The 25,123-nt window shown below is 41.1% G+C and overlaps 1 protein-coding gene across 12 annotated transcripts in view; it reads left to right on the top strand.

The window, feature by feature from the left end:
- The window catches only part of PKHD1 (PKHD1 ciliary IPT domain containing fibrocystin/polyductin), a 475,771-nt gene that overhangs the window by 85,976 nt on the left and 364,672 nt on the right, over positions 1-25,123 (top strand). For all 12 annotated transcript variants that reach the window (XR_006385080.1, XM_044252662.1, XM_044252680.1 and 9 more), the window contains 2 exons: positions 1,549-1,768; positions 8,801-8,951. Coding sequence is in view for 11 of the 12 variants with exons in the window: in XM_044252662.1 (XP_044108597.1) it covers positions 1,549-1,768; positions 8,801-8,951 (371 nt within the window). In the remaining variant the exon portion in view is untranslated. The remainder of the gene's footprint in view (positions 1-1,548; positions 1,769-8,800; positions 8,952-25,123) is intronic.

Raw genomic sequence — 25,123 nt, 5'->3', positions numbered from 1 at the left:
GAGAACCTACTATGTGTCAGGTACTTTGGAATGTACCAGCAACCATAATACTATTTGGATGTGACTGAACAACTGTAAACCTTCTCACATGTTTTTGTCTCATGTGCCCCTTGCTGCATGCAGTGCTGGGATATAGGTAGAGCAGCCTGGGTTCAAGCCCACAGTCCTTGGTAGTATTGTTGCAAACCTGTATTGACAGGTTAGCTGTGGAGGTAGAAAGCTGGAGGGATTTTTCTTTCTTTTTCTTTTTTACTTTGTTAAGGTTTTCAAACAGAGCAGTTCCTAAACCATCTCATGTAGAGACTTATCTTCCTCTTAAAGGTAATTGCCAGTCTGTCTTGTTGATGCTTTTCACATTGTGTCTCTTGACTGAGAAAGAAGTGGTCTCAAGATCAAATGATTTCAATAATTGCTTTTCTTCTTCATAAAATGTTAATTGTCAAAATAATGTAAAAATCAAGGACTTCTGTTAATCAAGAGATCCCATCAAGAAAAGAACCTGAGAAGGTATGAGTAACCATATAGCCTTCTAGGATTAGTACCCAAAATATATAAAGAGCACAAATCATTAAGATAATGATAAACATTCCAGTGTAAAAAAAGGGCAAATGACAGGAAGAGGAATTTCACCAATGAGGAAATATGAGTTCTGACTTATAAGAAGCTGTTTGATCTAAGAAGTAATAATGCAAATTCAAGTTGAGCTTGCAAAGGGATGCCATTGTATTTGTACCGAACTTGTCAAAATTAACAGTCTGATAATCCCAAGTGCTGACAGTTATGTGGAATAATGGAAACTCATGACCATAGTTGGTAGATAGTAAAATGGCACAAGCACTTTGGAACCAAAATGGTAATATCTTGTAAAGTTGAACTGGTAGCTACCCTATGAACAAGTAATTTTCTTTAAGGCATACCGTAGAGGAAATTTAGTATGTGTTTGTAGTAGCAAAAACTGGGAAATAGCCAAAGTCCATTGGTAAGAGAATAGACAAACTGTAGTAATTTTACACAATGCAGTATTGAACATCAGTGAAAAGGTATTCCCAAGTTTTATGTGATAATATGGTCCTTGATAAATCTTGGAACTGTAATCTGAGTGGAAAAAAGTGGGTCCAAAAATTGACATGTATTCTATTGCATAAAATTCAAAACGAAGTGAAACTCAACATTCTGTCATTTAGGAATACAAACCCATGTGAAAAAGTGATTTAAATAGTGCAAGGGATTGTTTCTGAGGATGAGGAGGAAGGTGATGGGCTTGATGAAGAGACAAAGATTCGAGAGCATCACAGTAGTTTTAGAGCTTATGTTGGTTTGTAGAGTCATGTGAGTTTTTCTTATTATGATGATTCATATTTTATAAAAATGTTACTTATATTCTTCTGTGTGTTTTGTGTACATCATGCATGTTTAAGAAAAGTCAACCGATAACTTTATTTTCCTTGTGGTCAAGGGACCACACATGAAGTGCATTTATGTAACAGTGCGAGGCCTTTAGTTCTTTCTGTGGTTACTGCCTAACCTAATAGTGAGTATTTCCTGCAGTGTCCTTGGCTTTCCTGTGTGGCCTGAAGCATGCGGAGGAGAGCTGCGAAGCCTCCAGCAGCACCTATGTGCAGTGTGATTTGACAGTCGCTGTGGGGACAGAGACACTGCCCCAGTCATGGCCCTACCTCTACATTTGTGAAGAAAGTCCCCAGTGCCTCTTTGCACCAGATCATTGGACAGAGTCAGCCTTCCCATGGTTCTCAGGCCTCTTCCTCAGGTAACCCTGTCCCCTCCCTCCCTGACCTTCTGCACACATCCATGGTCAGTGGACAGATGGAACCATCAGGAACTGCAGGCTGGGTGGACATGGCCCCCAGGGCCTACCACTCTTGTTAGAGGGACCATTCCATTGTGGATTCCAGCCAGCCTGCATATCAAAGCATCTCCTGTCTTTTCAAGTGTTCGAGAGAACATCTGAAAAATCTGCCCAGTAAACAGCTCGCTTTGTTCTTGCTTAGATTTTAATATTTATCTTCTGGTCCAAAGCAACATCTGGTGAATGCCAATGGGGAAAAAGATTAGACATTATGAAAAACAGAAGGCTCTTTTCCTTTTTCCTTTTTCTTTTCTTTCCAAACAGATTCACAAATATGAAAAAAAGTCATAGAGAAATCCAGCAGATTGCACAATGTTTATTCAAAAGAAGGGGGGATGTGCAGGCAGAATTACTGTAGATCTAGGATTTAGAAGCCATAAGCTTGCGGAGATTTTTTGAATTTAAAAAACAAACGAACGAAATCAATACTGCCACTTTCCAGGTAAAACCCCCTTTTCTAAACACATTTAAGGAAAACGTGCGATCCTGTAGATGACTCAGGAGAGCCTTCATTTCAAACAGCAGTTCTTTTCCCATGGACTGTGGTATTTCAGTGCTGAATGTTGCCCTGCTCTCTTCTTTCTTATGGAGATGGAGTGATCACACCTGGTTATTTAATGAAGGCCTAGCTTCCCATTCAAAATTAAAACTAAACAAGACTCATTACCCAGAATGAGAGGGATAACCAGTACTTTTCCCAAACAGCCTGTGTTTTAGGACAAATTCATCATCCTCATGGGAGAGAGGTTTATGTTTTGCCAGAGGAAAGGAGGGGCCTCCTTGGCTGGTTGCTTTCTAGAAAGCATGAAGAACCTTGTTTAGGTCATACAGAGAATGGTGTCCTGGAGGTTGCACTCAGGCAGGACTGGATTTCAGAACTCACGAATGCTGGATACAAAGAAGCACACGTTAGATCCTAGCTCCGATGAATTTGAAGACTTTTCACCAAATCCCCACAGCTCCTCTTTGAAGTTCTTCCGTGTTCTTCTCCACTCAGGAAGTCACTGAGGGAACAGCTCCTGGCCTTGTGAAGGGGTTGTTAAAAATGATGTCCTTCCCTTCTTAATGATATCATTTGACAGTATGCACTCATAAAATTCCCCATTCCCTGTGTTCTAGTATTTCACTTTTAGGATTTTAAGAAGGCAGTTAGAAAGATGTAATATTTGTGAAAAGCTACATTTTTTGAAGTTTTAGGTATAATGACAAAAAATTTGAAATGAAGTGTTTAATAATGAAAGATGAATCTAAATACTAATATCGTAGGAAACCTTTAAAGATCATGACAAAGAATATTTAACTGAAGAGGGAAGTGCTTACAAAATGTTCGGAAGTGAAAGGAACAGGTCACAAAATAGTGTATCAATTTAATCTTTTAAAAAAGATTTTATTTGTCGGAGAGAGAGAGAGAGAGCAAACACACAAGCAAGGAGAGTGGGAGGCAGAGGGAGAAGCAGGGTGCCTGCTGGGCAGGGAGCTTGATGTGGGGCTTGATCCCAGGACCCTGGGATCATGACCTGTGCCAAAGGCAGACACTTAACCGACTGAACCACCCAGACATCCCCATATAGTACATAGATTTCTATACACATATAGTAGGTGATCAGAAAAAAGACTAGAAGGATGTATTCTTAAATGTTGAGTGCCTACCCTAGGTGACTGGAGTGTTACTTATAATTTTTTGTTGAGTTTTTATGTATCTTTTTTTCAGTGAACATGTGCTAATTTAATAACCAGGAAACACACTATAATTAAACAGGGGGAATTATATGCCAAATGGCTTGATTGGTTCCTCTTAAGATTATCCTTGTGAACCTGGAGAACTACTTGCCATTATCTTTGCAAGGAACCCATTTTCATTAAATGCTTTATCCTATCCCCTTGCCAGCCACTACCTCTATGGATCTGATGTCATTTGGCAAAGGCAGATGTGTGTATGTATGGGAAAAACAAGCCCAGTTCATCCATCTATCCATCCATCCATCCATCCACCACCCATTCATCTGTCCGTCCATCAGTCCATCTACCCATCCATCTATCCAGAGTTTATCAACTGTCCTTTGTGTTGTAGATGCTGTGTGAGGAGTTGTAACTCAGTGAGGAATAAGATGGCAAAATTCCTGCCTTTAAGGGTAGAGGAGGGAGCTGTACAATAAGCAAGATCACATGTGATAGGGGCTATAACAGGATAGAAAATCATGGGGGACTACCATATATAATGTGCTCAGGGAAGACTTCTCTGGAGTCTTTTGCTGAGCTAAGGAGAAGCAGTAGTCACCATGGATGGTTGGGCAGTGGGGGCAGCAGTGCAAAGGCCCCATCACATTTTATGAACTGTCAATGACCAGAAAGACAGGAGTTGAGTAGGAGGGAAGGAAAGTTCTTCACAGGAGCTCCAGGAGTTATTTAAGGTCTTGGAGGCTCTAGTAAGGAGTTTAGATTCTATTTGAAGAACACATTAAGTATCTTTCCAGAGTCACACAGTCAAGCCTTGGCATTATTAGGACTGGAACCCAGTCCCCTGGCTGACAGTGTACTTGGCACAATGATGTACCTTCAGCATCAGGGATGAGAGCCTGGGCTGAGGTGTGTGGTTCAATGAGATTCCAGAACTTCCAGAAGCAATTTCAGGCTAAGTGAGGGAAACATAAACACTCCAAGTGTTCTTGATGCCTGTCCTAAAGAGTGTGCGCATGACTACTTGCTTACAGACCAACTGGAAGAGGCACAGATTAGGACTTAGGAGACTTAGGTGTTAGAAGTCTCTTTGCCGGCCATTTGAACCAAAAATGTTTACCACATTCCCTCAAAATAAATATTTATGTGCATGTGTGTTCAGGCACAACTATATTATTTACATTTATATGTGTCTATATGAACACATATATTTACATTTATATTTATACTTAATATATGGGATTATTGTGGAAGAAAACATGGAATAGCAGCTATTAGGAAACATTGAAATGTCATAAATTTTAGTCTATTTTTGATATCCTGGTGTCTCTGCTAAGTTTGATGATGGGTTTTTAATGAAAAATGACCTCTAGTGAGATTACCAGGGAAAAATACAAAAAGAAATATGATCTAAAGCTTGTAAAAAAAATCTAAGTTAAAGGGGGGTAGGGTTATGGACATTGGGGAGGGTATGTGCTTTTGGGTAAATTGGAAGGGGAGATGAACCATGAGAGACTATGGACTCTGAAAAACAATCTGAGGGGTTTGCAGTGGCGGGGGGGTGGGAGGTTGGGGTACCAGGTGGTGGGTATTATAGAGGACACAGCTTGCATGGAGCACTGGGTGTGGTGAAAAAATAATGAATACTGTTTTTCTGAAAATAAATAAATTGGAAAAAAAAATCTAAGTTAACAAGTGGTTTTAACTCTTTCAGAGCAAGAAGAACATGATTAGTGTGGACAGTGCATTGCCACTGGCAAAATGAGAGGATTGCTTGGTGACTTAACCCACTTTCCTCTAGTCTTTGCTAATGAAGAGCCTAGAGCAGGTAGAAGAAGTCTCATCAGCAGGGTAGAAATTCAAGACCAGGAAAGGTTGTAGAGAAGTTGGTCACTCCTTTCCTCGAGTTCAAGTCTATATCCCAAGTCATTTATATACTGAGTACAAAATACCTGCTTGTAGAATTGAGAATCGTTCATTGCAGGTAGTGAACGTGAGAGGGGGCACACAACAGGTAGGGGAGATGGCCTAATACTCCCTCACTTGCCTAAGAAGGGATAAAGGGAATTCTAGAAATTTAGACACCTAAGCTTGTGTTATCCCTGACAAAAATTCTACAATGAATTATTAATTATATGGTTTGTGGGCTTTCAGAAATAGAAGTGCCAAGCTCCCTTGACTTTCAATGGGGTTATGACCTGATAAACCCATTATAGGTGGAGAATACCATAAGTTGGAAATGCATTTAATACACTTCATGTACCAAACATCCTAGCTTAGCCTCACCTCCCTTAAATGTGGTCAGAACCATTACAGGAGCCTGCAGGTGGGCAAAATCATCTAACACGAAGCTTATTTTATACTACTGTGTTGAATGTCTCATGTACTTTCTTGGCTACTGTCCTGGACATGAAAAGCAGAATGGTTGTATGGGGACACAATGGCGATAAGCATATTGGTTGTTTATTTTCATGATGGTGTGGCTGCCCGGGAGCCGCAGCTGCCCAGAGTCATGAGAGAGGATGATACCTTATAGCCCTAGTCCAGGAAAAGATCCAAATTCAAAAGCGGAAGTATGGTTTTTACTAAGCGCTTGTTACTGTTACGCTATCATCAAGTCAAAACATCATAAGTTAGACCATTGCAACTCAAGGACCATCAGTAGTTTATCTGGGTACCAATTCATAAGGTGGGGTAAACTAACTTTATTTCCTTCTTGATATAAGTATAAGTGATTTCTGGTGGAAATGCATAGAGAGAGCCTCTCAGACTCTTCTAGCAACTCCCATCCCCACCCCTAACAGCAAAAGGAAGGTTCTAGTTGCAAAGCCCAAAGTGGTCTGCCGCAAGCTTCAAGTGGCTTTGAAGTCAGGTGTTTTATTTGAAAAATCCATGTGGACTTTGCATTCCATTCAATCGTGTTTCCATATTTATCTAAATATTCCATTACATTTTAATTTACAAGCTAAGCTACTTTGCTTTTCTTTTCTGAAACTCTGAGTCGAGTAACACTTCAGGACTGAACTTTGTATTTTCCCATGGCTCTGTCTGCCCCCTGGATCATGGCTCAGCTAAACTGATTTGTAGTTGCAAGCTCCAGGTTCAAAATGCGTTTGAGCAATGGGTCCATATCAGTGAGATGACATGTAATTCCCACAGTTATATTTCAACAATAATACTGCCAACACTACTACCACAAAAACTGTAACAAGACTCTGCCTTTATTGGCACCTGCTGTGTGCCAGATTCCTTGCAAATCACTTTGTAGGCTTCATTTCACCCCACCCCACAATGCCTATGTAAAATAGGTACATGATGATTATAACTCCATTTTATAAGCGTGGAAACTGAATCCTTCTAATGTCCTATAGAAAGCAAATATCTGCTTGGGGATCTAAATCTAACTGGTCTGTTCCGAGTCTAATCTCTGCATACTAATGCTTCTCAGAAAATCAAGAAGAACTAATCAAGAAGAACAAGGCAAAGTCCTTAGTCATTGTGGCTCCGAGACTCTGAGTTTATCGCCATCTTACTTTCGGCGCGGGGCTACAAGCCAAGCTCAGTGTTAGATGTCATGGGAAGTAGGACTCAGATAAGAGGAGACCATGGCTCCAGGACCCAGCTCAAGCTATGTGTGTTTAGTTCTGGGCTGCGTGATGTTCAATTATGGACAATCTCTAACAGGTCTGGAGCACGGTGGGTATGGGAGACCGGACTTAGGGGGTATGATGCTGGGAATATTTTACTATGAAGAGAAGACTAAGTAGATGTGGTAGTTCTCCTTCTTGGTGTTTCTAGCAAATTGAGGGAGAAACCATTTTGACATTGATTTGAGAAGAGATGTTCTAGTTTGACATGATTTATAGTTTCTCAAGCAGTGACCTCTGTCCTTTCCATGGCCCTTGCTGGTCTTCCCCTGGGATCTGCCTTCTTTGTGCTGATGTTCAAACAGCATCTCAAAAACTTGAGAGTCCTGCTCCAGGAGACAGGACACCTGGGTTCTAATCTCAGAGCTGACCTGCTTTTACATTTGGCTTTACGCAAACCTCCTGATCCCTTTGCGTTACATTTTTTTTTTTAAAGATTTTATTTATTTATTTGACAGAGAGAAATCACAAGTAGATGGAGAGGCAGGTAGAGAGAGAGAGGGAAGCAGGCTCCTTGCTGAGCAGAGAGCCTGATACGGGACTCGATCCCAGGACCTTGAGATCATGACCTGAGCCTAAGGCAGCAGCCTAACCCACTGAGCCACCCAGGCGCCCCTGCGTTACATTTTTTATGTCTCTATCTACTTTACTGGACCAAATGCGATCACGTGGATGAAACTGTTTTAAAGTATGAGACGTCATGCTTTCTTGTTACTAATAATCTCTGAGTTGCGACAATGCCTAAAGCCGGCATTATTGTTGAATAAATATCACTCCCACCTGTTGGGGACCATAGCCTGCAACAGCCACACTTTCACCTCCTCTCCATGGCATATTTTTAGACTTTCTGTAATGCTGCACTGCTGTTTTTCATTTTAAATCCGGTCTGGCTTCTCTCCTTAAAGCAAGAGGACTTTTAAAGCAAGTGGCTGCAAGTGTAACGCACATATATCGAATCTCCTTAGTCTGGGCTGTTAAGTAAGTTTAATTAATTTACTAAGTTAATGTTCCACTGCTAGCAACAGAGCCTCATTGCCATCAGCTGAGGAGAGGGAATTGAAAGCCTAAATGAGCTCATTTTTTCACAGTTGGAATTAGGGACCAGTTAGCCAGTTGTGTGGGTTTTCCAATTTCTCCATCTGCCCCCCGGGGGAATTCAGGCAATTCACTCCCCAACACTAAGTGTGAGTAAGAATAGAAAGAGGGAAGGGGGAAAGAAGAAAAAAGAAAAGAAAAAAAAAAAAAAAAAGAAAAAACCACCTCTGCCCAACATTTGCTTCCATTTTTGGAACTGGAAGCTTTGTGTGCACATTGCTTGTGAAGTTGCACTTTGGAGAAGCTTTTGCTAATGTTCCTAATAGATGCGGAAGAGAGAAAGGGCTCAGTGAAAGATATTTACCATGTGCATTTTCATTGCAGGGTGTGCAGATAAAAGGAAAACAAATAAACAATAAAAGAATGGAAACAAAATTACAGAAATTTGCAAAATTTGACAAATGGTGGCCTGTAGTTGCCACAAGCTAATGGCTCGCAATGATTAATAAGAGTAAAAATAATTGCATTTCATTAAGATTGATGACACCCCATTTAACCTCCCCTCTCGTTTCAGCCCTAAAGTGGAAAGAGATGAAGTTCTCATCTATAATAGCTCCTGTAACATTGCCATGGAAACTGAGGCAAAGATGGAGTGTGAGACGCCTAATCAGCCAATTACCGCCAAGATTACTGAGATACGGAAGAGCCGGGGCCAGAACACTCAGGTATAATCAAATCTTTTTTACAGACTGATTCAAACAGCTCAAATTAAATTTGTAATATTGTGTACATTAAAAAAAACAATTTAGTCCAAATGGCAGCGATATATAATATTAAATGCTTTCAAAGTTTGAGAAGCCGGTCTAATGCACAACATCTGAATTCATAGTTAACTATGGTTAATCATATATTTTCTCAAAAACAAATGAGTGCTGCCCGGGCTCTCTTAAAGCAAATTCTGAGCAGATAATCTCTTCAGCGTTTTGTCCTGCTCTCCGCGTGCATGTTTGAAAGCGGCTTTCCCTGGTTTGTTTCTTCGTGAAATAAATGGCCCTCAATTTAACCAGGCCCTTCTGGAAGGTTTCCAAATCACTCAGCCGTCCTCAGTCGGTGGGATGGTGATGTCTGCTGGTCCACCCGGCTCATCGGTTCTTCGGAGAGCCCAGTGGAAGCTTCGGCTTTTGAGGGGATTACGTGGAAATCAGAATGGCAAAGCACTGCTGGGACTCTACCTTAATTCATCCGTTTTGATATCAACTAAACCACTCCTCCCAGTGGCTCCCCAAAGAAAGTGCTCTTCACAGTCCCCCATGAGAGATTCCCCAGGGAATTTTCGAGAATCAGAATCAGAGGCTGAGGGCTCTTTGGAAATATATCAGATAATCTTTTACAACTCTCTGGGCTTCTTGTGATACACAGATAAAAAAAATATTTATCGAGCACCTACTCCCTTAGGTGCCTTTTTCATTATGAAAGCAATTCGCAGTTTTCCTCTTTTTGTCTTGTTTATTTGGAACAAATATTTATGGAGCGCCGATTACATGCCACACACTACACGGGATTCTCCAGCGAATGCTGCTTCGTGCAGTCCAAACGGCCCAATCCAAACTATACTTCCTCGGTCTGTACGCAGTTTTTTCCTTTCTTTCTTTCTTTCTTTTTTTTTTTTTTTTAATAATTTCCGGCTAGTGTCAAAAATGTATGTAATTACAAATAACATAACTTTTCTGTCCTTCCTTAGCTTTTCCCCCACTTTGCCCCCAGGGCCTCCCTGTCTTCACCTCCCCAGGCTCCTCACACCCCTTCACCTTCCCTTACGGGAAGACTGCAGCAGCCTGTCACTTCTGGCCTCCTTGTGTCCCCCGAATAGACCTTTTCCTTTCCATTCATTGCTCATTTTACCATCTCTGGGACTACAGTCCCCAGATCCTAGACTCCACGTCACTCCCGTGCTCCTTTCCTGCAGTTGGCTCTCAGCGTCGTCTCAGATGTTTATCACGGGGCCACAGGTCTGCGGGGTTATTTGTGTATCGTTTGTACTGTGGAATGAGAGCCCTGGGACACCACACAGTCTCTCCATCTTCCTGAGCCTCAGTTTCTGCCTGGGCGATGATGTGAGTTGTTGGGTCGCACGTGGGAGCGATGTCACTGAAAGGGAGGGAGAGAGGCAGGTTAGGTTGCTCGGTGCTGAAGGGTAGGCTTTGGAGCTAGACTGCGGGGACTTGGACATATCACTAGCTACCTGGTGGACTTCAGACAAGTTACTTAACGCCTCTGCGCTTCCGTTTTCTCATCTGTCAAGCAGGGATAATACTAGTACCCACCTAAGAGGAGCCACTGAAAAGGCTCCCCCTGCTGAGTGAACGTCCACTGTTAGTCATTACTGGGAGCGCTAGTTTGCAAGTAGTAGAGCTAGAAAATGATACGGCTTGATTTCTCCGTGGCTTGTGCTGCTTTGACCAAATCGTTTTATTTCTTAGATTTTCATTTAATTTCTCATTGTCTCAAAGAATAATTTTGAATTTTTTTCCCAAGAGGCTTAAAGGCCACAGTCTTCTTTAAATATCTGTACTGCATGTATTTATTGAGCTGTGGCCATGTTCAAGGTTCTCTGCCATGCTCTGAAGGAGACTAGAAAGAGTAACATGGGAAGAGAGGCCATAGGAAGTAGGTAAGGTTTGAGGAAGGACACATAGAGTCAACTCATCGCAGCTGGTGGGAAGGTCGTGCACCTCCAGATAAGCCCCTTCATTCAAGAGCTGCATTAACTGAGGTCCTTAAAAAGAGGTGACGTGACAATGGTCACACACCTAGTAATTGGGCATCCTAGCAGTCTGTGTGGCCGTCAGTCACTCTGGGGGAAGTAAGCCATTCTGTCTTTGGACACCAGAAGCCATGTCTGTCAAAATCTTCTAGGCTAGTGCCAGAGTCTAGGAGGCTCCAGTCCTGGGATGTCTGGTTGCCCGTACAGAACTTGGGATGTCTCCCTGCTCAGGTGTGGGGGGATGACGTGTCACTTGTGTTGGCGTACACAGCTGCCTTATCTAGACTTGGAGCTGGAGGAAACCAGTGCTGACCGGTGGTCATCCAGGACTAGAATTCAGGTCTCCAGGTCTAAGTACTAGGTGAGAACCTTGGAATACACGTTGCATAGACTCTTAATAAGTATTTTGTGATATAAGAGTCAAATACATTTGTGAAATCTGGGCTAAACAAACTTTTATATATGTGTGTTTGTGTGTGTATATGTATATTATATATTATATATATACATATATATATATATAATTTATATTTTAACCAAAGGATATTTGAGAGCATTCCACATATAAGACATTATGTGACTTTCCAAGAGACGGTCTTTGTGTGGAGTATTATCCAAACTTGTTTGTTCATGGAACACTTTATTTTCAGAATTGAGGCTTGTATCTGTCCAGCTGTTCTCACTTTGGAAAATGTTGCTCATGCTATGCTCTTCCCCTACCATCAAGTGTGGGATCAGAGGTGGGAAAGATTATTTCCTGATGGGGCAGCTGTCTAGGTCGGCTGAAGTAGGTGGCATTTGTGTCTTGCCTTCAAGAGTGGCCAGGGTTTAGGCATTCAGGGTTGCAGAGGGAAGGTGTTTCTGGTGGAGGGACCACTATGTACAAGTCACTGAGGCAAGAGCCCACGGGAATAGCGAAAAGAATATAATGTGTGTGAAGGGGATGAATGAGTTGTCGGTTTGGGAAGGTAGGCTGGGATGGAGTGGCAGGTTAAGGGTTTGGCCCTTGAATTCATCAGGTGACGGGTCACCTTCAAGGAGGCTCCGCAGGATCACTGGTGTGCTTTAGTCACATTAATCTGGTTGCTGGGTGTGGAGTGCCTTGGAGAATCCAGGGAAGGCGGGATAGAGATAACTGAACTAAGGGAGTGATGGAGGGAATGGAGAGGATGAACACACACAGTAATTCACACTTGCCAACTTGTATTAGTCAAAGTGTTCAAAGTTATGGAAAATGAAATGGGGAAAGTAGAAAAATGACTTTCCAAAATGATCTTTGCAAATTTTTGAAATGTATATATATGTGCTTATGACTCCCAAATTGTAATCTCCAACCCTGAGCTTTTCTGAACTTTTGACTCCCGAACCCTAGGGCCTACTGATATCTTCACTTGGATATGGGAGTGGCACCTCAAGTCTAGCAGATTCTAAATTGAACTCCTAATTGCTGCTGCTTGTCCCTGCTACTCCCCCGTCCCCCACCATCCCAGAGCAAGCTGGTGGCAGCTCTGTCTTCTCAGTCGCTCAGGCCATGGAGCTATCCTTGATCCTCCAAATTCTCTATCAAATCCGTCAGGAAATTATGTTGGCTGTGCCTTTGTAGCAAGTAAGCTATCATCATCACTATCATGTTTTGCTGAGCGTTACAAGCCTCGCCCAAATGGGCTCCTGGCTTTCACCCTTGCCTCCCTTCAGTTTATATTAATGGGGCTCTAATGATCATTTCATAATATGTCAGATGACTTCATTCTTCTCAAAAACTTTCCTGTGGCTCCTGAATTCTTCTCAGTTAAAAACCAAGTCCTGACCTTTACCTAATGGGCCATTCTCTGCACCAACTCCCTCCTCCAATTTCTCTCTGCTTTCATCACTGATTTTTGTCACCTTTGTCTGCTCTGTTCCTAGCCATTGGCTCCTTGCTGTTCCTGGATGATGCCAGGCTTGCTTCCACACCAAAACATTTGCATTTACTGTTCCTTTTGCTTAAATACTCTTATACTCTTCCTCCTCCTCCTTTTTTTTTTTTTTTTTTTTTAAGTTACCACCTTTCACTTTTAGCTTTCTGCCGAGGAGTTACTTCCCCATTGAGGTCAACAGTTACGATCCTATTTAATACTGCAACCCAGGGCTGCTCACACCATAGATCATGCTTGTAATTTCCCATACTCTGTTCTTTTTTCCCATAGTCCTTACCACCTGCCAGTATACTACATAAGTTAAGAATTTATTATGTTTATTATTTAGTGTCTGGCTTTTCTTGCTAGAATATGATCTCCAAGAAGGCAGAAATGTTTACCTGGTCTGTTCACTGGTATATCCCAAGTAGCTAGAACAGAGACTGGATCAACTGTACTAATGAACAATATAGAAATGCAAATAAGGATAGTTAGAAGAAGCTAAGTCACATGTTGCTTCTTGAATCCTATCCTCTGAAGATTGCATCTGAAAGGAAACACACACACACACACACACACACACACACCCCACAGGTACACATACATACATTTGCACACAAAGATATTTTTGTGTTATTTACATTGTTCTTCAACTTGTATTTTTTAAAAAAATCTAATGGAACTCTTTATATAAGCTCTTGAATACAGAGGAAGTTTGTTTTGCCTCTGCCATTTCCAAATGCTTAGAAGTATGTCTAGCACACAGCAGATCTCATTAACAATTATGGAATGGATGAGTAGATTTATAAATGAAGGAATACACCATGGTCTTCTTTTCATTTTAGCTCAGGTACATTTTTCTTTTCTTCAGAAGACATTGGTTATGCCTACTGTGTATCACTGTCATACACTGAAATGAGGAAATATATTAGAACGAGGAATCTGAAAGGATGCTGGAAGACATAGTAAGGTGCTGTAAGACAACATGTAGGTCTGAGGGACCTTCTTTCTGAAGGACAAATTGGGTTGGATGGGTAGAGAAATCACAGCAGAGTAGACACAAAGCAAAGTGAGGTCAGAGAGAGAATTGGTAGAACACAGCCATACTCTTCTTTGGCGCTCTGGGGGAAATTGCAAGCTTGAGTCAGGGCAGACATTGAGGCAGGGTAATTAGCGAAGGGGTTGGTTGAAGAAATTGTTGGGATGACACTTCCTCTCTCTCTCTCTTTTACTCCTTCTCTCCCTCCCTTTTTCCTCTTCTGCCCTCTTTCCCCCTTCTTCCTCCCTCCTTCCCTTTGTACAGGAAGTGGTTGGATCTGTGGCTCTCAAGGTGAAGTCTTAAGAGTAGCTCATAAAACAAAGAAGAATGATTTGTTTGGGAGCAGGAGTTAGGTTTGGTCTACTGTGGATGTTAGCACCACTGTTAAACTCAGTTAAACCCATGCAGCTCTGAAACTCTTGGGAAGGCGCGGGGAGGGGCAGGAGCACAACATCCTTTCCATTTCTGCCTCCAAGGAATTCCTTTATATTCTCTTGACTCATCCAGATGTTTTACCCAGCAATTTCAGTTGTGATAACTGGAAGAGGTTTCTCTGAACATCTGATCTGCCATATCAGTGGAAAAAGAAGTCTGAAAACAGCGCTGTTAAAGTTATCTGGGAAATGATTTTAGACCTAGAATCCTATATGCAGTCATATACTATTTGGAGTAAGAACAAAGTGAAGATATACACGCTATACAAAATTCAGAATGTTTATCACCTTTGTGTGCACTCTGAAAAGTGACATACTCTAGCAAATTGCAAAGGGAATCCAGGAATGGAGATGATATGGGGCACAGGAACCAGTAATGAACCAGTAGCCCCCCAAACAGCAAAAAGCATAGAATATTGTTGAAACATTGTTGAAAACGTGGCTGTGAAACTCAGTATAGCTAAGAATGGATTCTTAACCAGAGTCGGGGACTTGTTTCATGTAGGTATAATAAAAGGAGAACAAGAATCAGAGGCATAAATCTCTTTTTTGATAAAATGAGAAGACATGTATAACAGAAGCATTATATGAAGGTGAAAAGTAAGAGAGGTGCAAATGGTTTGGTGGGGTCGGGTGGAGGTGAGTCAAAACTTTGTAAGTTCCTGCAAAGGGAAATTTAGATAAAAAGCAAGACAGTTTGGCCCCAAAGAACCTTAAAGAAGCTTTAGGTTTAGAGAAATGTAAGTACCAGGAAATAGGTCTGAGGCACGGTGCTCAAAGATATATGTGTGGGAGTTTCTTTGAAATCCCCTATAAAGACTGTCTAGATCCCAGGACACTGCTCCTGCTTCAGCCAACCAGACACCTCTTCCTACCCCTCCATCCAGGATTAAGAGGCAAAATTTGTGGGCAAATTGAATTAGTAAGATATTAGTGAGGCATTAATATCTCACAGGGAGAGGGAGATGGAAACTGGGATTGAAATTTGGCAGATGAATGGGAAGTTTACCCGCTGTTTAGAGAGAGGTCAACCTCCTCGGATCCTGCTAAATGCTTTTCTCTGCCCAGGTCAGAATCCTGCAACCCAAGTTCTCCTCCTTCTAGAAAGGAGACAAAGGTCCTTCTTTGGAGAGATTAAATCACAGTAAAGATCCACAGATTTTGACATTGGAAGCGTCATGAAGTCCTGCTTTCACAGATCATCCTCTTAGGTTTTTCGCGCCTTGCTCTTATATGTGAATGGGTGTGGTTCTGGTTTTGGCCCTGAGAGAATAAGGAGTTTTAAACCACCGCTTGCCATACGCAACTACATAACTAGTCAAAATGTATCAGATGATGGTCAGCACAAGGCTCTGATCCTTGAGAGAAGGGGAACACAGCAGGAGAGTGGTTTTCTGTCTGGGAGCACAACTCCAGACACAGTGCTCTGGGAAATAGAACCCAAGCAGAGAGAAGAGGGAAGTAGTTTCACTGGCAGGAGCAGTCTAAGATTGAAGTTCAGGGCTGCTTATGTAGGGAGCTATGGAAAAGGAGGTAGAAGTAGGAGGGATCGAAAAATGTTTAATGAAATAATGGCTCCCAATTTTCCAACTTTGTTGAAAATTACAAACCCATAAATATAAGAAGATTAATGGATCCAAACCAGAGGAAACATAATGAGTGAGATCCATTATTGGAGTTCTCAGTAATGTTAAGATGTTAGTTCTTCTGCTAAGTTCTATACTCTAAATTAATATTAAGAGTCAGTTCGATTCTAGTAACATCCCAACAGCTTGCTTTCTTCCTTCCTTCCATCCTTCCTTCCTTTCTTTTTTTCTTTCTTGTTTTTTATTTGGTAGAAATTTCTAGCTGATTTAAAAATTTTATGGAAACACAATAAATAGCCAAACTTCCTCGAGAAAGAACAAATTTTGAGGATTTCACACTGCTTGATTTCAAGTCTTACCAGAAAGCTCTGATAATTGATTGGCGCGTTAGGATCTCATTTGAAAGAAGGGTTCTGTTGCTAGAAGTATGTTTGAAAGCTCTTGCCACAGCATTATGAAACCCAGGAGAAAGGAAAGACTAAAGGTCAGTATGATGAGGTGTACCTAAAATAAAATAACCAGGAGATCCTTAATAACATTTGAGGCTGTAGGACGGTATGGTGGGAAGAAAACCCAGATTTTGGAGGGTTAGGGAGTGGCAAGGAAATGCAGGCAGGAGGTAGTGACACGCAGGAAGAGAAAAGAAGGATGTAGATGAGTATTATGGCTGGTCAGCACCTTCCTTGTGGCCAGACTTATCACCATCACTAGTACTAGGGACGGTTTCTTCAGTTAAAGGTGCTTGGATTAAAGCTATGGTCTTCAAGTGTGTTACTCAACTTGACAAGACCAGGACTCCACAGGGTTCTCACAACATCCATTCATCTAGTGACCACAGAATAGTTCCCACACAACCCTGATGTCAAATGGCCAAATCACCACCATCTTTTGGGAAATACCTATATTTTTAAATTTACCTGGGCCCTTTAGTGCATGTTTCCCTCAGGAAGGTTGTATTTTCCTTAAAATTGAAGGATTTTTCTCTTGGGAATCCCATAGTACTATATCAGGAATTTATCTTTTTAAATTATTTAAATTATGTATATTTATTAAAATATCTTCTCTCCTAACTACACACTAAATTCTCTGAGAGTGGGATCTGTATTGGATTCCTCTTTGATGGATAGATTAATGAAGGTATATGTTTGCACTGGATTATTATTATTATTATTATTTTTTAAAGATTTTATTTATTTATTTGATAGACAGAGATCACAAGTAGGCAGAGAGGCACATAGAGAGAGGAAGGGAAACAGGTTCCTGGCTGAGCAGAGAGCCTGATGCAGGGCTTAATCCCAGGACCCTGGGATCATGACCCGAGTCGAAGACAGAGGCTTTAACCCACGGAGCCACCCAGGCACTCCTGCACAGGATTGTTATTTAAAAAGCAAAGTCACATTGCTTAATTTGATCTTTAATTTTTGTTGAAGGGGATTCTCCTAGCAGATTGGTGTCATAGAGCAATGTGCCAGACTTTACATTTTAAAAATAATGTGTGTAGCTAGATAGAGGGTAATTTGAAATGACTTTCCATTCCCTAATTGGTTGTTTTCCTCCCAGTACTGAAACACAAAAATACTTTTCTGCTGTTGTTTCTTCTTCTCTCCTCTCCTTTTGATTTTTCTTCCCTATTTTTTCTTTTCTTCTCTTACTTTTTTCTTCCCCTCTCCTCCTCGGCCTCCTGTTATCTCTTTCCTTTTCCCTTCCCCCTTTTACTTCTTCTCTTCTCTTCTTATTCTTTTTATTCCTTGTGTGTCATCAGATTTGTGTGGCTGTGAAGGTAGGTCCTACTGAAAGCAGGGTGGAGCTGGTTGTTAGGCCAGAGATCGAAGATGTAGGAACTCAACCATTTTTCTCTGATGTGGAGGAAATTTATGGAATCCCTTGTGCCTGTAGTATCTTTGTGAAGTGAGGCCCATAAGGTATACCAGTTACCTGTTGTGAGGGTGGCTGGGGGCTCATGGTGTGAGTTGAGAAGGCAGGTGGTTTCACATCTGAAAGAGAATTTCCCTCCTTAGGATGATTAGGCAGATGGCAGAGACAGATGCATGATGAACAGGATTCCTGTGACCTGGCTTGTAGTTCTCGAGAGGTCCTGTCTGATTCAGATTGTGTGCAAGTCACTTAACCTCTCAGTTGATTAAGGTTAGTATTACCTGATTAAGGTTAGTAGTGGAGAGAGGAAGGCAATTCATGTAAAAGGATAGTAATAAGAGGAAACGAAGAATTCAAGATGATCTTGAGCTCTGAATAAAAACTGGGCTTGAGGCTGAGCCTTCAACTTACTTATTATATAACATTGAACAAACTTTCTTAATTTCGATCTGTTAAGTTCTACCTCATACGTGTAGAGCACTGAGTGCAACATCTCGCTCATAGGAGGCCACTGTAATGTGCTGGATATTACCACCTCTGCAAGGTGTTCTGCAAACTGTGATGAATTGGGGGAAGCTGTTATAATTTGTGGCATTGTTTATTGTGGTGTTGTCATAACCAGTACTGGCTGTGAAAAAGAGGCCTGGCCACTTTTTTTAAGCCCAAGATTTTGAAGGCTTCTTTCTTTTGCTTTTTCTTTAAGAAGAGGGAATTCGGGCAATGTTTAGCCTGAATGCAGGCTTAAATTCATCTGAACAAATTAATTGTCCCTCTCTGTTTCTCAAGGACTCTTTGTATTAAATGAGTTCATGACATCTGTCTGTTCCTTTCCCAGCAAGGTATTTTAACAACAAATGAGGTTATGGTTTCAAAGACTCTATCATATTTTGGCTAAAAAATGTTCTTATCATTCTTAGGTATTATAATATCACTGAGTAATTATTACACTACCTTACAGGAGTTTGAATCATCTTAGGCAAATTTGTTCGTAACTTTTATCTTAAAATAATAGTTTCTGTTCTCACTGGAAAACAGTGAGCTTTATTAGCCCTGTGAAAATGACTCTATTAATGACAGGCAGAGGGCAGTCCCATTGGGACATGACATGATTATTTCCTTCTGAAGTACAGCTTCGTAAATGGAAACCGTTCTGGTCTAAATAAATACTGTGAGGAATTTTCTCAGGGAAACTAATATTCGTGCAAAAATACATGGGCTCATTTTGGGTCCGATTATGGGAATGTGGTGATCAGATTTCTTCTGAGCCTTTCCAAATATGAGTCTTTAGCTAGCCTGCAGATAGGCGTAGGTGCTAAGAAATTGTTTTGGGTGGTAGAATGGCCCTGTATTAGGGTTCTTCAGATTCTACAGGGGTATTGGGGCTTGGTGAATGAAAAACCAGAAATGTTCAGGTTGGTTTGCCGACGCATTGGTGACCAGGGACAACTTAGTTTTCTAGTCTTGTGTTTTAGTTTCCCTATCTGTGGTCCAGGTGAATTATATGGAAGCCCTTAGCAATGAAATATGAGAACTGTGATATATGAATATGTTATGTTATCAGTATCCTGAATCCTTCATCTGAGAGAAAACCTTGCTTTTTCAGAGGTTTATTAGTTCATTTCCTGGAACCCAATGAGGAAGAAAGAGGGCACCCAACTATCAATAGGCTCCCTTCCCAGGTATGAAGGGTTTCAGATAGCAGTTGAATGGATTTCAGAAATTAGATATAGATTAGGGGCATGTGTGTGTGGTGTGGTGTGGTGTGGTAAACGATGTAGTGATGTTTGTGTTGATGGAAGTAACAATCTGAGTTTCAGAAGTGTTTGGATATATGGCTTCTTACTAGGCATGGTAAACATTTTAAAAAAAATTTTGCTAAAAGCTATGAAAGGCCATCAGTTTTGAGTCTAATATATATAGCAAATATATATAGCATTTCTATTTGAAATAGCAAATAATCATTCCAGTCTTGAAATACAACTGTCAACTCAGTTAATTTGGAAAACTGGGCCTTTCTACTCAGTGATATCTTCATAGAAATCTTGTTTGCCCCTCCCCCCAATCTTTTTTTTTTTTTTTCTCAGTCATTTAAGTTCTTTTTCAAGGTTGTTGCTGTCACTGTCATGTCTGTGAGGTCTGCTCCTTCTTTGAAGAGCCACACAGTACAGTCTCTAAAATGCACGTCTTTAGGAGAGGCATGTGGAGAGCTAGCTAGCTACAGTATGAGCTGGAACCCTGAGGGTGATGAAATTTGGGTGAAAATGATAGAAAGGACGTCTCATTTTGGATGAGGGAGAATGTGGTTGTTCAAACGTTGAATGTGTCATGGAAGCTGACTTCAACAACTGAACATCCGGCTCAGAGAGAAGGAACTCCCATCTCTCAGGGGCTGGCTTTAGAGGTGGAGAGAAGGGGGGCCAGAAGGAGATCAGCAGGGGTGTTGGGTAGAATTAAGAGCATACTGATCTGCTTTTTGATAAAAACTGTTATGGAGCTGGAGATCTTCTTTATAGCATTGTCATTTGTAGGAGTTGATTGATGTTAATTTTTTGGGGTCTATGAAATGGTTGTCTCAGGCATAGGTTTTCCTGCATAAATTTGGATTTTCTGATTCTTTTCCTACTGGTTCATTTCAGCTTTGAGGGGATTGAACTAATGTCATTGGGCAGATCACTGGAGTGGACATATGCCCTACTCCACTAAATATTTCCTTCAGTTACTGCTGTCCTGCTGTCTTCATGGATTGCTTTGGCCCCTGGTAGGGCAGTTAAGATCTCTCTTGGCCCTTTGTTCTTGGCTGAAGTTAGCTGATGACAGGCTACTGCTGGGGCATGGTGAAGTATCTGAACCCAACAATTGTCCAAGTTCTCTCTCTGGCTCCCCTTCTCTATGGAACCATCGTAAATGCAAATCAAGGGAAAAATATGTACATGAGGGAAGCTTTTCCATAAAATGTACACCAGGAGATCATCTCAGCTTTACTAAAATGAGGGAGATGTGTCCTTTCCAAAGGAGGAAGGAAGGAATTGTGTAGATGCAGCCATTTAATGAAGGAATAAGTTGCTCATAGGAGCTTATACATTAAAAACCATCAAAAATGAAAAACTAAGAAGGCATGTCTTAATTCTATTGATTTGCCAAAGAAACTTCTGGCCTTTCTAGGATATGATAATCACTGTACTGATTTCTTCAGGTTCTTTTTTGATGGGAGATGCAGATATAATTCAGAAGGAATCAATATTAAGTATTTCCTTACTTCCAGTTAAGTGCTAGTAACCCCTATGATTAATGGATATTTAAGTGATTTTCCAGAACTGTCTCTCTGTTTTAATCAAGAGAATATAGCACAGTTCTGCATTTAGTCTCCTCTGTGATAGCCATCTCTAATATCTAGTTCTCAACTATTTTGAGCACAAGGAAGCTTTGCACTTTCCCACCCTTTTAAGGTCTGATGGGCCATATAAGTTGCTTAGAATGTGGGTGGAGGCATTCCATTTCTAGAGCTTGACTTTCCAGCCCTCTCTTTTCCTTTGCCATTATGACCAAATGGCTCAGAGCATGGGCTGGACAAGGTATAGAGGACAGTTATTTTACCCCGGAGAGTTTCCAACATTTATAGCAGACATTGAGCATGAAATAAACATTTATTGTTTTGTGTCCAGTGGGATTTGAGACCATTTGTTACTGCATATAATTCAGCCAGCCCTAGATGCTGACTAATCACAATGCCTTTTTTCTTTAGCCTTGTGACTTAACCACTGTCCTCCACAAGGTGTCTTTAATTCTTTCTGACCACATGGAATCATACCTGGTTCATGTTAGTGGCAGGTGTGACAAGATGACTATGAGATGACAGGTATGATGGACTGACAGGATTTAGAGGGATAAAACCAGCTTCTTTCTATATTCTTGTTTTCCATTTCACTGATCTTCCCTTTCACTAGTGGTGTGCTTCCATCCTCATTCATGGTTCCTATTCTCTGAAGATCCATGGGATTTTCTCATCCTGGGAAATGAATCACTTTCTTGGATAATGTTTTTGCAAACTTGGGGAGTTTGGCTGTATATGTGTACCACATCTTTAGCGATTTATCTGTCGATGGTTATCTGGGCTCTTTCCATATTTTGGCTGTTGTGGACATTGCTTCTATAAACATTGGGGTGCACCTACCCCTTTAAATCACTATGTTTGTTTCCTTTGGATAAATGCCCAGTAGTGCAATTGCTGGGTCATAGGGTAGTCCTATTTTTAACTTTTTGAGAAGCCTCCATTCCATTTTCCAGAGTGGCTGCACCAGCTTGCATTCCTACCAATAGAGTAGGAGGGTTCCCTTTACTCTTTATCCTCGCCAACATCTGTTATTTCCTGAGTTGGTAATTTTAGCCATTCTGACTGGTGTGAGGTGGTATCTCATCGTGGTTTTGGCTTGTATTTCCCTGATGCCAAGTACTGTTGAACATTTTTTCATGTGTCTGCTAGCCTTTTGTATGTTTTCTTTGGAGAAATGTCTGTTCATGTCTTCTGCCCATATCTTGACTGGATTTTTTGTTTTTTTGGGGGGTGTTGAATTTGATAAGTTCTTTATAGATTTTGGATGCTGACCCTTTATCTGATATATCATTTGTGAATATCTGCTCCCGTTCTAGGCTGCCTTTTAATTTTGATGATTGTTTCCTTTGCTGTGCAAAAGCTTTTTATCCTGATGAAGTCCCAGTAGTTAATTTTTGCTTTTGTTTCCTTTGCCTCCGGAGATGTGTCAAGCAAGAAGTTGCTGCGGCTGAGGTCACAGGGGTTGCTGCCTGTGTTTTGATGGATTCCTGTCTTACATTTAGGTTTTTCATCCATTTTAAATTTATTTTGTGTATGGTATAAGAAGGTGGTCCTGTTTCATTCTTCTGCATGTGGCTGTCTAATTTTCTCAAAACCATTTGCTTAAGAGATTGTCCTTTTCCCACTGGATTCCTTTCTTGCATTTTTGAAGATTAGTTGACCATAGAGTTGAATGTCCATTTCTGGGTTCTCTCTTCTGTTCCATTGATCTATGTGTCTGTTTTTGTGCCAGTACCATACTGTCTTGACTACAGTTTTGTAATACAGCTTTAAGTCTAGAATTGTGATGCCTCCAGCTTTGGTTTTCTTTTTCAACATTTCTTTGGCTATTCAGAGTCTTTCTGGTTCCATAACTCATGTTCTTTTATTTGTATCTTTAAATTTTACTTTTTTAAAAGAAAATTTGAATTAAGGACTTCAATCACAAAGGGAAGTAACACAACTCAAATGGACTTAAATGATAAAGATACTCCCAGAATGGCTCATAGAATGGGAAATCTCCAGAATCATGTATGGCTTGATCCATCAGCCTAATGCCCACTAATGGGATGGTCCTCCCTACCATTCAATGTTTGAACAACCACATTCTCCCTCATCCAAAATGAGACGTCCTCCCTACCTTAGGTTGAGTCTACCTTCTCTGTGCCCACAAGATGGCTCCTTGGTGCCCAGCAACTCCCAAGCCTACTTGCTCTCATCTTTCTTCACAATGCATGGGAATGAAAGGGTCTTTTATGGGTACAGTCTGAGAAGGAGGAAGCTGCTTTCCTAGAACATGCCACCAAATGTCTCTTCATGACTCATTGGTCCCAATTGAGTTACTTGACCACACTAGCTTGTGCACAGGGAGATAGAATTTGGTGGTGGTTTTTGGCGAATCAGTATCCACTGTGGACCTTAAAATAGACCTAATCCCACCCCAACACCTCAGTAAGAATATGACAGCAGTGATGCCTAGAAGGAAAATCTTGGGGTTGTTGATGAAGGGAAGCTAGAGAATGGAAATTGGGAGGATCAGCCAATGCTTGCCTACAATGGCCTCACTTTTCTCTTACTGGCTTTAAACTAAGGCCTCTTTCTCTGGTCCTCCTCACTGATCTTTTTTGATAACTTAATGCTTTGCCATTGAATGGCATCTTGACAGGTGTGAAAACAAAGCATTTCCGTATAAAAGAATTGGCTCTAGAGGGTATTAGGCTAAGCGAAATAAGTCAGCCAGAGAAATATGAATATCATATGATTTCACTCCTATATGGAGTTTAAGAAACAAAACAGATGAACATAGGGGAAAGGAGGGAAAAATAAAATAAGATAAAATCAGAGAGGGAGAAAAACCCTAAGAGACTCTTAAGTCTAGGAAACAAACTGAGGGTTGCTGGAGGGGAGGTAGTTGGGAGAGTAGAGGACCTAGGTGGTGGGCATTAAGGAGGGCACGTGATAGAATGAGCCCTGGGTATTCTCTGCAACTGATTAGTTACTGAGCTCTACCTCTGAAACTAATACACTCTATGTTAATTAATTGATTTCAAATAAAAAATATTTGGCAAGAGCTACCTATTAAAATTGGCTAATTGAGAAGGACACATAAAGTCAGTAAATTTCCCTTATAATTCAATAAAGTGTCTGTTTTCAACAAACAAACAAATAAATAAGCAAACCAAAAAAAGCATAATGAGCACATAAAACACATATACCTTCAGTAGCGTGCAGGAGCTCGAAATCAGTTATGATTTTGCTGATGTGCAACCTTCCTGATCCAAAATGACAGTAATTGTTTTTATGATGTACCAGCTCCCAAAGGGGGTGGCTCATCATTCAGTCCTATGTGAGACAGCCCTCCTCTAAAAATAGGGAAAAGAGCCATCTAGGGAAAGAAATGGTCTGTTATAGTGTTTGTTTCTCATAACGGGTCCTCCCAGACACTTTATAAATACTGATTAACTAAACCTCTCACTGTCCCTGCATGACAAATAACTATTTATGTGGAGTGAAGTTGACAGAGGCAACTGACTAAAGCTCCTCCATGAATGAATGTCAAAGGAAGGACCACGACTCCTGGGCTCACAGCTCCAGTACCAGTCGTCCAACAGCACTGACGTTCAACATCTTTCCCTTCCCAAGGGGGGATAGTATGCACAGCCAAGCAGAAGCCCATATGTTTTTTTCTGTTCCTGCCTGGCACTGATTAATATGAGTTTGAAGGACACTACCTGATGATTCTACTCAGACATTGAATGAATGGAAGAATATGATCAGCAGGGAGGGCAAGGTACTCCCGCACCAAGAAAGTGAAATTATTGGCCTTTAATCCTATTCACATGGTGTTGACAGCTCCAGTTGAAGTATTAGTCCCTGGATGGGTTACTGTGAGACATGACAGGAGACTGTGGAACGATGAAGGGCTTGGATGAAATTTTGTGTTCAACTTTGGAAGGGTTGTGTTAACTCTGCAGATGAGTAAGATACAACCCCT

The sequence above is a fragment of the Neovison vison genome, chromosome 1 (assembly GCF_020171115.1).
Source record: "Neovison vison isolate M4711 chromosome 1, ASM_NN_V1, whole genome shotgun sequence".
Lineage (NCBI taxonomy): Eukaryota > Metazoa > Chordata > Mammalia > Carnivora > Mustelidae > Neogale > Neogale vison.
The sequence above is the reverse complement of the archived record's forward strand: the minus strand, read 5'-3'. Positions and strand labels throughout refer to the sequence as shown.